Raw genomic sequence first — 14,156 nt, 5'->3', positions numbered from 1 at the left:
TGTCCAGGTCCCAGGCAGCCACCTGTCACCAGGGTGCACACACAGACTGCTCTGAGACAGAGGAGTGGACTCAAATCTTCCATTTAAAAGAAGTACCACCCATAGGCTCAAGGCATCAAAGAAAGCCAGTGAGAGGTCCTAGGGCAATGCTTAGAGCACAGAATGAATACCTAAGCTAAGGATCAGCAGACAGGAGTGCCAACTCAGCTCTTCCATTATTGGCTGTATGACTTCAGATGAGGCACTCCCTCCTCCTGGTACCCAGTCATCTCTCAGGCAGCAGTTCCTGAATGTCAGCATATTGAAGTATCACCCCTGAAGGTGCCTTAAATTGCAGATCCTTGACCAGCCCCCACCAAAGATTCTGTTTCAGTAGGTCTGGGAAGGAACCTTAGAGATTTTGATATGGGTGGTTATTTGGCCCACCCTTTGAGAAACACTGCTGTGAGGTCTGAAAACTTTGAAGTTCAGATTCTTCAGCTATTTTGCCATCTCATTCAAAGGTTTTTCTCTCAAATCGACTTAAATTCTACATAATCTAGTTAACTCTGTGGTACATACAGTTCCACAGTCAAGGAAGGACCCCACTACTTCACAAAAGGCAGATACATTGTTAGTGATGCACCCCAATCTCTCTGTGTGGTCACCTTCATAGCAGGGCCATGTGCCAGGGCACAGACACATTTAAAAGTTTGTATCCCTGCTTCTCATCCAGACTAGGTTATATTCCTTAAGATGAACCAAATCGGCATACCTACACATAAGAGGTTAGATTCTGGTGTCTCTCAGACATCCGTTTTGGGAAATCAGTCAGACTCGCTCACTAAATAAATAGGGGTTTCTGTTTAGGGTGTATATTTCCCTGCTTTTTTCTTTGGCTTACCTCAGCATTTCTTAGAGCAGGGTCCCCAAACCACCTGCATCAGAATCATTCCAGAAGCTTGTTAAAAATGCAGATCCTGGGCCCTAGCCCAGATCTACTAAATCAGAATCTCTGAGAGTGGGTTCCCAGATAGGCATGCTTCGCAAGCCCCTTCCCCCCAGACTGCAGGTGACTTTCTGTGCACGTGCATGGTATGCATGAGCACACATGCACAATGCACACGCACATACACACACGGACTTCAGAAGCCCTCATTTAGAGTATCTTAATATTTCTCATCTTCAAAGCTTGTGTCCTTCATTTTTAAAATGCTGAAGTTCACAGTTTGCTTTCTATTCCCTAGGTTTGTGACACACATTTTAGAGCTTGGGCTCTATGACCCCTTGTCTCAGAGGAGCTTAAATGAGGAAGTAAGGAAAAGGTTGAGGAACAATGAAACAGATGTAATTAGCTAGACAGGCAGAACTGAGAGAAACTCAGCCCAAGTCTCTGACCCCTGGAGTCAGAGGCCAGTCCATCAGGTAACCTGTAGAGGGCAGCCCTCTCCACAGCTCTTTGGGAAGAACTTAGGCTCCCCAGTCCCACTTGGAGCTTGTTTCCAGAAAGCGCTATATATTCTTCCTGTCTCTGTTCCTCTTAAGGGTGGGCAAGGAGATGTCAAGGACCGAAGCTGCATGGAGTTTATGGGCCATAAACAATGCTGTCCACATGCAGGGTCAAGTGGAGCTTCTAAGACTGTATTAAATGGGAAAGTAGGGGGCCAGGACAGGGAAGGTTCTTTATATGAAGCATTTCCTACCACTCTAGATCATTTAAGGAAGAGAAAACATTTTCTGGGGGCAAGTGGGGACAAAGAAGCATATCATTTAGACAAGATGAAGTGAGGCTCATCAAAGAGCACAGTTTCCTAATTATTTTTTAACCGTACTGGGAAGGGCAAAACACTATAGCAGCTACGAGTCAAGAGAAGCTATTCTTCAGTATGCTGGGCCACTGTTCCGTGTGTTTCTGACACAGCCAAACGGTCTCCTGGACCATTTTTCTAGGTAAGGAGAATGTTTCTGATAGGAACAGACTGGATCTGGACAATGTCACAAGAACCCTGGCAGAAGGCTTGACCACGATGAGGGTCCAGGGCGAGGCTGGGATTAGGAGCCATCAATCATCGATTCTTTATTACAAGTATATTTTATGCCCATGATTCACCCTGTTAATAATCTATAACAAAACAGTCAATGCGAGCAGCATTCCAAGAACCAATGATTGCTCCAACCTTTCAGAGACTGGAGGAGCACAAACACAGGAGCAGGAAATAAAATAACAAGTTGAACGCAGCTTGACAAGTAAGAGCTAGAAAGTTAAGGCCATGTGCAAGGTAAGAAGAATACCCGGAATACATGAAGACTTTATAGAAGCTGAGGAATACCAATAATTGAGCAAATAAGATCCAGATTGGGTATGGGTTCTGGCTATAAAGCAAGTGAGAGGTACTGAAAGCCAGAAGCAAAGATTCAAGCAAGAGCAGTTTCTCCCTGGCATTACTAGAGACAGAATTTAAATTGGTGACATTAGCTGGATTTAGGAAAAATTCTGCTACACTCCCAAAGTAATATGTTTATTAAAGTAAAGGAGGATCACCTATATGGCATTCATCTATAGTACTTGATCAACAATGACGATAGCAGATAACATTTTCTGAAGGTTTGCCAGACATTCTGTTGGATATTTGGCATAGTTAATCCTAACATTTAATCCTCATAGCTACCCTTTGGTGTAGGTACTGTAATTATTCCCATTTTATAGATGAGAAAACTGAAGCTTAGTAAGATTAAGTAATTTTCCCAAGGTTGCACAGGTATTAAGTGCTAAAGCCAGGATACATATCTGAGCAGCGTGATTCTAGAAACTCTGCTCTTCACCTCAGTTATACCTACTTTATGATTTAGTGGCTAGGGGCTAGAAATGACCAGCTAAAGTGTATGAAGCGTGTAAGCCCTCTGCATTAGTGTTATGGGTTCATTGTACTTTCCCCAAACACCATACCTATTTCTCCCATACTGGCTTTACTCACCCTTCTCCTACTGCTACCTTGCTTTGCCCGCCAACCCTGAAAAAATATTCCCCTCTCCATCTAACCAAAAGTTCCTCTCCTTTAAAGGCCAATTCAAATCCCTACATTAGATCATATCTAAACGTTTCCTGGATTTCTCCAGCTCACAAGGATCTCTCCCATCCCTGAACTCCTCTTTCCCTCAGCTATCTTTTCTGGGATTCTTCTGATTCTTTCAAGTTGTATATGTTATTTATCCATCAAAATTTTAAGTTTCTTAATGGGCCGCATCTTCCCCATAGACCAAGTATCATGCTTTGCACACTGTATATGCTTCAAGACTTGTTAGTAGATTGCTTGTGAACTATGTATTTGCTCAGGAAGACCCCGGCTACCATTCACTCTCTGAACATCACTCAAAAAATGCATTTATATATGAAGCCTGCAAATAAAATCCCTAGAGTTTAATTTTCCTCTACTATAGTCTCATTTTTCAGGTCCTTAGCATTGCAGGACTCTCCCCTTATCTTGTCCCTGTAGAGCTCTTATGCCTGCCCCCCACCCCCACCTCCGCTTCTTTGACTGGATATTATGGGAACTGAGTGCATTTAGAGACACTGAAACCTAGGCTCAATCTCAGATATGTCACTTACTTGCAATTTGACTTAGGCAAGCTATTTAACCCCTTTAACTCTTAGTTCCTCATCTGAACCACCTGTAATCTAAAGTGTCTCTATCTCATAGAATCATTGTGTAAATCAAATGAGACAATGTTTGGAGAAAAGTTAGCATAAAGCCATACACAAATTAAGCATTTAATTAATGATATCTATTATTGTTATTGCAAATTCCTTCTATTGGGTCTTCTTCCTGTAACCTTTGCCAAAACATCCTTTATGTGCCAGGAATCTTGGCCTTAAAAACTTTGGGATCTCCATAGCTCCCTCTAAAGAAAGCCCTTTGAAAATGGGTTCAAACCTCTCATTCATCCTATGCCTTAATCCTGTATTCCCAAACTCAAAGACCTATAGGTACTGAGGAGGGGACCTAAGTGAGTAAATTAGATGTGTGTATAATAAATGACAACCAACATCCAGGCCCCAGCAGCAGTGGGAGGGGTGGGGAAGATGGCGATTGAACAGGTAAAGCAATTTTGCTCTAGGGGGATGAAAAGAAGCAAGTAATCTAGATTTTATGTAAAGCCTCTTCCTTTTTGAATAGCAGGTAAAGATTCTGAAATGCTGTGATGCAAAACAAAACATTTCTGCAGGCCAGATCTGTCCCTGGGCTGTCAGTTGGTGACCATTGTTTTAAACACACCAAACTGTTTCTCTCCCCGATGGTTCTGTATTTGATGTGCCTTCAAGCCTTTGTTCTTGCTGTTTCCTCTGCCTGGAATGCCTGCTCCTAAAAAAGTGAAATGTTATTTCCTCTGCGAAGTCTTCTCTGACCCCGTCAGGTGAAAGGAATTGATTTTTCCTTGTATGTACAAGATGTCTGACATACTTCCCTATCAGCCTTCATTCCATGGAATCACTAGGACATTAATTTTTTTCTCCATTCCCACCTAACGTAAGAGAATTGTGTTTACTCATCTTTGTAACATGTATAGTAAAGCGCGTAGCTTATAGTAATATGTGCTCAATAAAATGTTTGTTTAATGAATGGACGAGAGGAAAAGAATGATTTTGTGAGTATTCCTCTATGCTGCTATTCGCAATCCGTTTCTCTGCCAGCACCAGCAACTTTGGACACTTACATTTCTCTCCCATTTCCAGACATCTTGAATCCCCCAAAGGGGCTCTGGGCATTTAAGGCATTGTAACAATTGATCCTGAAAGAAGAAAACATAGTACTGTTAGTGTGGATTCTGCTTGCACAGAAATAATCCCACTGGCATGATACTTCTTTTGTAAGTGTTTTTTTTTATTTCCTTTCTTCCAGATGAACAATTTATAATTTAAGATTCACTTTGCTTTCCTGCTCTAGCCAGTAGAGAATGTATCCCCTCTCAGGGTGACGTCTGCTTGCCTTCAGTCTTCCCCATCCTTCCAGAGGATGCGTGTGTATTTCACCAGGCTCCGGAGAATTATGAGGCCCCTATACCACCAGTGGAAGTGTTATGATCAGAACGACGACACAGACTCTGATCTTACCAAACAGTCCCAGCTTGCATCGCAGAGGACACTGTGAGGGCCTTGTTGATGTCATTGGTAAAGACAGCAGCTACAAGTCCAAAGTTGGAGTTATTGGCTCTTTCAATAACTTCATCCATAGTCTTAAACCTCAGAATTTCCTGAACGGGACCAAAGATCTGCAGCGAAACAGTTTGACCCAACATGGTTGCTTTGCCATTCCTTCACCTGCTTTTCACATTTCAAAGCAAGTGTTCTCTGCCTTCATTATTTAAATGATGTTTCAGTTTAGCAGCACAAAACTGTAAAATATCCCAAACTTTCTCAGAGTATAGTTATGTAAGAGTCTATCCTTAGAGTTTGTTTAACACCCCCATGCCCCCGCCCTCCCTGGCATCACTCGATTCCACTGTGTGTACTAAAGCTGAGTCTCCAGGAGCCCCGGGCACTGCTCCAGAACTGAGGAAGTACTGTTCTGGATGGCTGGCTGATCTGCAACTGGTCCCTCTCCTGCATAACTGTAGAGAAGCTTGGAAGCTTTCCATTTCCTGGTTAACAGCCTGGTGAAACAGTGACTGGCTATCATGACTATTCTGTTGGTTAATAATGGTGCAATCATACAGCCTGTCACAGGGCCTCCAGCAAGCTTCCTTGCCTTTTTGTTTAACTTCTTTCTTGAAACCGAGACTTTCATAGCCACATTTATTGCTATTGTACAATGTCTATAAAATATAAAGACCTGAAACTCTACTATCGTCTACTAGAAATGTTCTGGAAAGCATCCCAGGGGAAGTGTGGCTGTTGTTAGAACCCTGTATTTGATTAGGTACCTCCTCCTTGGCAATCCGCATGTCATCAGTGACGTTGGAGAACACCGTGGGCTCGATGAAGAACCCCTTCCGGCCCAGCCCTTTGCCTCCACATTCCAGCTTGGCACCCTCGGCCACGCCACTTTGGATGAGTTCCAGGATCTTGTTGTACTGTTTCTTATCAATCTACAGAAAAAAATTACCCAGTGACTGCAAGTAAAGTTCTCTAGAAAATGGAAATAAGCACGTTCTCAAGAATCTCTCATTTGTGATTTTTTAAAAACTACATACCTAGTCAAATCATATGGAACTGTTGTTATTTTAATATTTTTGACCTATGAAAAGTGGTAATTTTTTATGGTTCAATCTAATATAGAGAGAATTCGAATAAATTGACTGCTCCGATGATACTGCTGAATCAGAAATGCCAGTTGAAGATTTAGGCAATGTTTCTAAAGGAAACACTGATGAATTGATTGTTCATTGCTTGTCTGGGGGAAAACTGACCTCTATAGCCAAATGAAGAGTTTATCAAGTTGTACTGATACTAAAAAGATGAAAATAATAGATGAGTTAACACATAACCTCTTTACGTGCTACTACAGGTCAAATCCTTATTGGGGTAAATTTTTAATGGAGCTGCTATTACATCATTAGAGAAAAAGATTAAGTTTAACTAGCTTCCTAGTCCATAAAATAAGGTCAGCCTTGCATCCCAAAAGTTATAGAGTTATCACTCAGTTATGGTAAATAATAGAAAAACCTACATTCACCTGAGTTTGAAAATGCTCAGCTAGAACATCAATCTTCTCTCAAACAGCCCCCAAACCTAGGAGGTGTTGTTTCTTATTAGGAAAACCCATGCTTTGTGATCCGGATGGGATCTGGTCCTTTAAAAATTCTCAGATTCTATCTACAGGTTAAAACCAGAATTTCATCGGGAAATATGTGCTGACGATCGTGGAGAAGCTGCAGTGCTGAAGAGCGCGGGCCGCAGGGACCTTTGCGGCCCTTCCCCATCCCACCAGTGTGCGTGAAGCATTCAGAGAAAGAGACAGCCATATGGTGGAGGGGAATGTAGATAGCCTTTCACTTCCTACACAGTCACAATCTACAAATGATTTCCCCGAAGTAGGTCAGGTTGGTGGAGAGAATCCTTTGCAGCTGGAAAAAGAATCGATGGCATCTGGGAACAAGAGATGCCCAGCTTCCTTGACTGTGGCATTTGTAGGGATGTTTGAAGACCAATGGTTAGGACTGGGACTGGGTTCTAATGTCAAGATCCATCTTACCACACCTATGTCTTTCTTTAGAGTAGAGACTCCAATTCACTCCCAAAGTTCAGGGTATCCTGTCATAAGGGACGCCTCACTGGCTACATTCCCAGCCATGAAGACGAGGTGGAAGAGTAAGGAGGCAGCAGGAAAAAGAAGATGGTGCTTTGCTGGGTCCCACTAGTGTGTCCAGTCTATGTGCTTAAGTAAAGAAAGAAAGGGAGTGTTTAGGATTTCTCTACCTGGGGTCCCTGCTCAGTGGTGGGGTCAAAGGGACTCCCCACTATGCGCCTCTTGGCCCGTTCCACGCTTCTTCTCACAAACTCCTCATAGATGGACTCCTCCACGAAGATGCGAGACCCCGCAGTGCAGCACTGGCCTTGGTTGAAGAACACACCCTGGTGAGCCTGCTCCACGGCGTAGTCCACTACGAGAGGAAACAGCCATGTTCTCAACATTGCTTCACCTGCGGAGGGGCCAGTCTATGGAGTCACCTCCCTCTCCTCTCCAAAGCCCCAAGTATAATGTCATGTTCACCACAGAGATGAACAGTGAGTAGAGCAGTAAAAAGCACTGGATTGAGAACGCAACTTAGTTCTAACTAGACTCTGATGTTATTTGCTGTGTTAACTTGGACACCTTCACTTCTCTGAGTCCCCTTCTTCTTCTGTAAAACAGAAGGTTTGGACCACATCATCTGTAACAGGAGTCTCAAACCCCAATGCCCAAAGGGGCTGGGCAGATGATGTAATGGTATGAATCTGCCAGGTAGTAAAACAATGTGAGGGAGACTCAGAAGGAAAGCCACTACATTTGGCCGTTGCTATGCATGAGCCCACGGTTGCCAGGTTTCCAATTTTAAGAAAAAACAGAAATATAAATATTTTTAATGCGCAGATTTAAGTTTTTTTAAGCACTGTATAATATCTAGACAGGTAAACGTAGTTATACTCTGCATTTGGCCTGTGACTGCCAGTCTGCAACCCCTATTCTATAGGGTCTTGTAGCTGTTATGTTTAATTAGTATTTTGGTGAATTAAGCTATAACAATGGATCTTCTCTGAAGACGCTAAATTTCCTTTATATTTACATGTAATTGTATAATAGCATATGATAATCCTTTCATTTTTATTTCTTATACTTCAAGATAGTATTAATAAATCTGGTGTGTGCTAGTTGCTAAATGACTCACTGAATCTATCAATCAATGCCATGTCAATGAAGTACCTACTCCTCAAGAGGAATTTAGGTATAAGAATTCTGATCCCCTTGACAACTAATGTAAAGCTGAAGCTGAACTCTGTGAATCCCAAACTGGGGCTGAAATTAAGGCAACCTGCTTTCTCTTCTTGCCAGTGGTGAAATGGGGAAGCAGCTCTGCCTACCAGGATGTAAAGAAGAAAAAGGATGACTGGAATAGATTTTGGAATTTCATTCCCTGGAAAGTTTTTAAAAACAGAGACCACACCTGTGCAGAGTGAACTGGACAGCGTCCTGCCTGGAGACATGGGGTTTCCTAGGTTACTGCTCCAAGCTTCCATGAAATCCTACCACCAGGGCATAATCACCTTCGATTAAGGTCTATTCATACAGAACTGATCATAGTGTGTTGTCATCCTGACTGAAAGTCATGGGAGCAACAGAAAGGGGCTGGGACGAGTTAACAGAGAAGGGGTTGTGGGTTTGGGAAAATGTTGGCAGAGCTAGTGAAGAATTTTTTTAATGATCTACAAAGCCACCAGACACTCTTGAGAAGTTTCGGATTTCTTGATTCTAGGCAGAGACTATATTTCAAGTGTTCAGAGCCTTAGAGCATTCCACTATCCAGCACTGACCAAGACTTTATTTTACCTCTTCTACCCTATTCTATATCACAGAGTCAAAATGGCTTATTGGTGTCTAGAAAACAAACTAGTCAGTTGCCAATTGATAAGTGCTCTTTCCCAATATTAAACTATTTTCTACTTAGAAGAAAGGATCCAGATTCTTTATGAATGCCCCTTAGCTTCAAAGATCTTTTTCTTAGTGTCCTATCAAAAGTGGAGATATGAGAGAGCACTGAAGGGCAGTGTGCCAGGGCACGTATGAGATCTATGACTGACTTACAATCAGCATCTGCAAAAATAATATTGGGACTTTTCCCTCCAAGTTCCAGAGTTACTCTCTTCAAATTACTTCTTCCAGCTGCTTCTTGGATAAGCTTTCCAACCTGAAAGAAAGGAAATGGAGATAGGTTTTACACACCACACAGTTGAGATGATCAGTGGCCAAAGCCAGCTCTGGGCAACAGTGGCATGCAGCCCATTGGATGACACAGGAATAGCTCAGGTGGTCAACCTGTATGAGCAAGATATGACATTGCCTCAGTGACGAGGAATGCTGTCAGCTCCTTCAGAGTCTGCCTCAGCCTAAAAGAGCTCTCTTGACAAAGGCAATCCCCTCCCCGGGATGTCCCACATCTACTGACTGATGGTGGCAGGGATATAAAGGCCACGCCTTTTCAGCCCACCACAGGACAATTCTGAAAGACCACATGCGTGCCAGTAGGCCACATATGGTTGGTTTGAGGCTGTCAGGCCTGCACTGCAATTCGACTTCCCGTGTCCATTCCCCTTCGGCAGGGATCCTTAATAAATAATCTGCATGCCAAACTCCACCTCAGGACTTCTTCTGCAGAACCTGACCGGTAACAGAGTACTGTTCTACTGGAAAGCAGAGGTCACTTTAGGAAAAATGACAAGATGTACTATAGCTCATATGGGCAGTTTGCTCTTGTTGAGAGGAAAAATGCTACTTGCGCCTGGATCTTACCAAAAATTAAGTGTTTTTAAACCCTGCAGAAGAGAAATGTTGAATTTACATTTGACTCGTCCAGCCCCTTGTTGAGATCCTCAAAAAGGATGAATAATTCCTCAAGCAGTGTAGAGTCATGGGGGTACTCTGGAGCCTGGATTTTTTTTTTTTTTTAACCGATTCTATCACTTACCAACTGTTTGACCTTGGGAAATTTATTTAACTGAGCCTCGGTTCCCTCCTCTGTAAATGAAGCTAAAAACAAGATCTACCTCAGAATTTAGTTGTCCTGAGGATTAAGTGATTTAAGACATGTGGCCCTTGGAACCTGGCCTGGCACATAGTAAGTGCCTACACCTGTTAAGCACGCGCAGGTGTGAGAAGCTGGAGCCCATCTTACTCCATTTTCAGTGCAGAAAAAGGGAGGTGACCGTAAGGGGAGCTACTGCTAGACCCACAGCAGTCTCTGCTCACACGTCCCAAACTGTCTATGCCTACCAACTGGTTCAGGAAGACACTGGGGAAACTGGTTCTCTGAATTCCCTCTAGTTTCCAATATTACTCATTAGCTGGATTAAATGCTTTGAGGCTTTATTATTACTCTACCTCATGGCAAAAAATTTTAAAAGATATATCCTCATTCTGAGGAAACTTAACCTTGAGGAAAAAATTGCGATGTCACTGAGAGAGGTAAAATTAGAGTCTCCTAGTTTGCAGAACAATGTTACTTACCAGTGAGTTAAGAAACACCGACATCTGGCCTTAAAGATGAACAGGCAGAAGTCGGCCAGATTGCCCCTTTCTGCCTTGCTAGCTGGTCTCTCTTCTACCACAAGATAAACTCCCTGGGAAGACGGGCTAATAAAGACCCCATTTGCAGGCAAACATTCTCTCTTCTTCAAGAAGAAAATACATGTACACAAAGGAAAGAAGAATCTGGCCCTTTGTTCAGACAAGAGAACATCAGTCAGGTGAGAATTATGACTGAAGCCTGAGACCCCTAGCGAGAGAGGGGAAACTCGCACCTAAGGGCAGGTGGGCGACAGCACCGCGGGGCATCCCTGAGAAGGCTGTCGTCTGTGACTGCTGTCTGTTCTGAGGAATTGTAGTGTGCGTGGCTCTCTCTGCCCTGAGGAAAATGTATTAATTCACAGGGACTCATTTTAAAGTCCAGAAAGATAAGCAGGGAAATGTTATCTCAAAGAAGATGATCGCTGGAAGTCATGAACATTATTAGTCATTATATTCAAAAACTAACATTTATTGAGTTGGTCTGTGTCAGACGTTTCCATGCATTCACCACTTAAGCCTCTCAAAACTCCCCAGAAGTAGATACTATCTCATTTTTTAAAACTTTTATTAGCTTCAAGTATACAGCACATTGGTTAGATACCATCTCATTTTAAAGGTGAGCAAACTCAAGAGTTAGAAGTCAATGGATGTTATCAGGTTACTCGGCTGGTTCCTGGCAGAATCTGAGGGACTCTGTGCAGGCTGAATCCAGGGCCCAAGTGTGGGCTCACTTCCTCTCCTTCCCATCCTCCCTCCCAGCTTTCTGCCTTTCCTTTCTGCATTTACTAAGCACCTAACGTGTGTCTTATATCACCAAAACCTCATCTTCAAACTGCAAATTGATTTGAAAGTGAATAGGAATATTACCTTTTATAGACACAAATTATGATCACAAATCAGTTAAAAATACATTCTGCCTTCAGACTGACATTTAAAAACCAAGCAAAAGCAAGGAGAAATCATGGATTTTAAAACACTGAATAAATGTTTGGAGGAGGTAGAGAGAGGGCTGGACGACTGGCATTACATTTCTGTTAGCCTTCCTCCCTGGCCTTCATCAAAGAGTAATGTTGCTCAGTGATTATTTTCATGGCTACAGTAACTATACAAAAATCTTGCTCAATCTATGGTCATCAGAGAAGAATACCAAAGAATAATTTTTCCTGCATCAATGCTTTGCCAGCCTTTCCTTAGAAACCAAATTTGTGCTAAACACTGCAAGGCAAATCTCAGATGAATAATGTCTTTCCTCTTCATCTTTGGAAGAAGGTCAAATTGCAGCCGAGCCTCAAGAAAGAACTGGATGTGTTAAGCCCCAGGAGAACCACTTCCATCTGGAGGGGCCTCAGGACAGGACACTCTGAAAAATCCCAGTTTTCACCAATCTCCTTCATGTAACACATATTCCTGGCTCTCCTGTCATGTGCCAGGTGCAATATTAGGCACAGTCTCTTCCCGACAAAAAAACTCACAGCTAAGAGACGCCCACGTAAACCTAGCAGGTGCTCAGTAAGTGTAGCTTTGCAGTCCACTTAGAGGAAAATTTGGGTCTGATTTAATATTAGATCTAAACAGATGAATTTATGGTTCTGTAGCACTTTGTTCTAACTCAGAGTCAGACCACTCTGGGCTTTACCCATAGAACTGGGCTAGGATGCAACAACCTTCATTAGTTATGGGATCGAGCATCATATGCCTTCCCGTGACACTCTCAGTTTCCAGGTCAGATTCTCTTTGGAGAATATATTACTACTCATGAATTCTCCCTGTAAGTGGAACAAGGTTAAGTGACCCCAAATGGGAGGCACTACTCATTATCGTTACCATAAAGGGGAATGTGGGGATGGGAAGGAGAACAGATGCAATTCCAAAGCAGGGGATTCTTAATAGGAAGGAGTAATGTTTAAAAACAATGAGTTCAAGTGAGCACTGACTCCATGTCTGTTTATAAAATATGATAGGTCCTGCGCAAATAAATGCAAAATATTACTTGTACAAATCTCATGCAAACCTAAATAAAAATCTATGGGGTTAGAAAAGCTAAAACGAACACAATCTAGACATTAAACGAAGGCCTGGGGATTTACTGGCCTATCTCAGATGGGAAAATAATAAGTAGGGTTCCTTGGGGAGTATGTGCTACACTGGTCAAACTGAACCCCTTAATATAGGATCAGAAGGTAGAAGTACATGGTGAGATTAAATGAAGATGCAAGGACACTCAGATCTTCTGAGTGGTTAAAAGCCCAGTCAATAGGGATGAACTTCATTAAAATAAGCTCTATTCTGATGAAATAGGCAATCTGTAAGATAAAACAGACAAACATATAGTTTGAGAAACTAAGTCTTGTATGTGACTATAGATTAAATAGAATAAAGGCACAGAGACAAAATTTTGAGTTCACCATTACTTTTTCCAATCAGCAAAGATTTCACAATATACTCTTATTAGACCTCCTGCCGTATCTATGACAATCTAGCTAATTATCACCATGCTCAGGTTTAGGGACCACAGTTTGGCCATTAGGAGTCAGAAGACCTGGGTCCTACACACTCTGGCTTGGCTCCCAACTCACCTTCAGTTTGAAAAAGCCACTTTACTACCTTGGGCCTCAGTTTCTTCATCTGATGAATGAAGGCACAAGCCAAGCAGTTAATCTGTCCCTTAGTAACCCAGTTTATTAAAAAAGAGTTAAAAAGGACATACAAGGCTCTTGGAGCCCCTGCTCAATTTGAGAGACCCTCCTCAATTTGTCTGCATTCTGCGAGCCTCATGGAGCAGAAGCAGTTTTTCGTAGAAGCTTCACAGTTGCACTGAATGGTGGAAAAATCTGATCTTTTTTTAGTCTCCCGCATATAGGTCATTATGAAAGAGTAAGTGATAGAGTTCCTATCATGTGGTTTCTCAACTTTGCACGCCCTGCAGAATCTCTCAGCTGGATCTATGTACCCCAAACAGGCAAAAGCAGAAAATTGGGGGCTCCCCCATGTGTAATGGAACTGGGCTAATTCTCAGCAGAAATGTTGGCACAGATCAACTCTGACTCCCATCCTGGTTTTGAATAGTCTTCAAAATTTATAACAGGAGTATCCCTGGATGAGCCACAATGTACCAGAACCATGTTCACAGCAATGCAGCAGAATAAGAAATGCAACCTGGCACTTTGCATGGAAAATAATATTATACAGGATGGAAGAGAATATGGACGGCTTTCCATGCCCTTTTATTCAAGGTTGTTGCTCCCTGAACAGAGTTTCTAAAGTTAGGTAAAATTTGTCTTTTTATTATTAGTTATTAACCCATATTGGGATAAGTTCCTTCCCAGAGATATTTCTTTTTCTTTTATTGATTAGCGAACTACACATATTAGGGTAGATTCTTTCTCAGAAGTATCTCACATTTTTTTTAAATGGAAAAAT

At 42.3% G+C, this 14,156-nt stretch overlaps 1 protein-coding gene across 1 annotated transcript in view; it reads right to left on the bottom strand.

Annotated features, from left to right (window-relative positions):
• Positions 1 to 14,156, bottom strand: part of ALDH1A2 (aldehyde dehydrogenase 1 family member A2) — a 91,397-nt gene that overhangs the window by 2,871 nt on the left and 74,370 nt on the right. Inside the window, exons 7-11 of the mRNA XM_011363477.2 lie at positions 9,258 to 9,360; positions 7,394 to 7,578; positions 5,899 to 6,063; positions 5,090 to 5,247; positions 4,693 to 4,767 (exon numbers count right to left, since the gene is read on the bottom strand). Coding sequence (XP_011361779.1) covers positions 4,693 to 4,767; positions 5,090 to 5,247; positions 5,899 to 6,063; positions 7,394 to 7,578; positions 9,258 to 9,360 — 686 coding nt within the window. The remainder of the gene's footprint in view (positions 1 to 4,692; positions 4,768 to 5,089; positions 5,248 to 5,898; positions 6,064 to 7,393; positions 7,579 to 9,257; positions 9,361 to 14,156) is intronic.

This window comes from Pteropus vampyrus, unplaced genomic scaffold, assembly GCF_000151845.1.
Source record: "Pteropus vampyrus isolate Shadow unplaced genomic scaffold, Pvam_2.0 Scaffold85, whole genome shotgun sequence".
NCBI classification, from domain to species: Eukaryota; Metazoa; Chordata; class Mammalia; order Chiroptera; family Pteropodidae; genus Pteropus; species Pteropus vampyrus.
The sequence above is the reverse complement of the archived record's forward strand: the minus strand, read 5'-3'. Positions and strand labels throughout refer to the sequence as shown.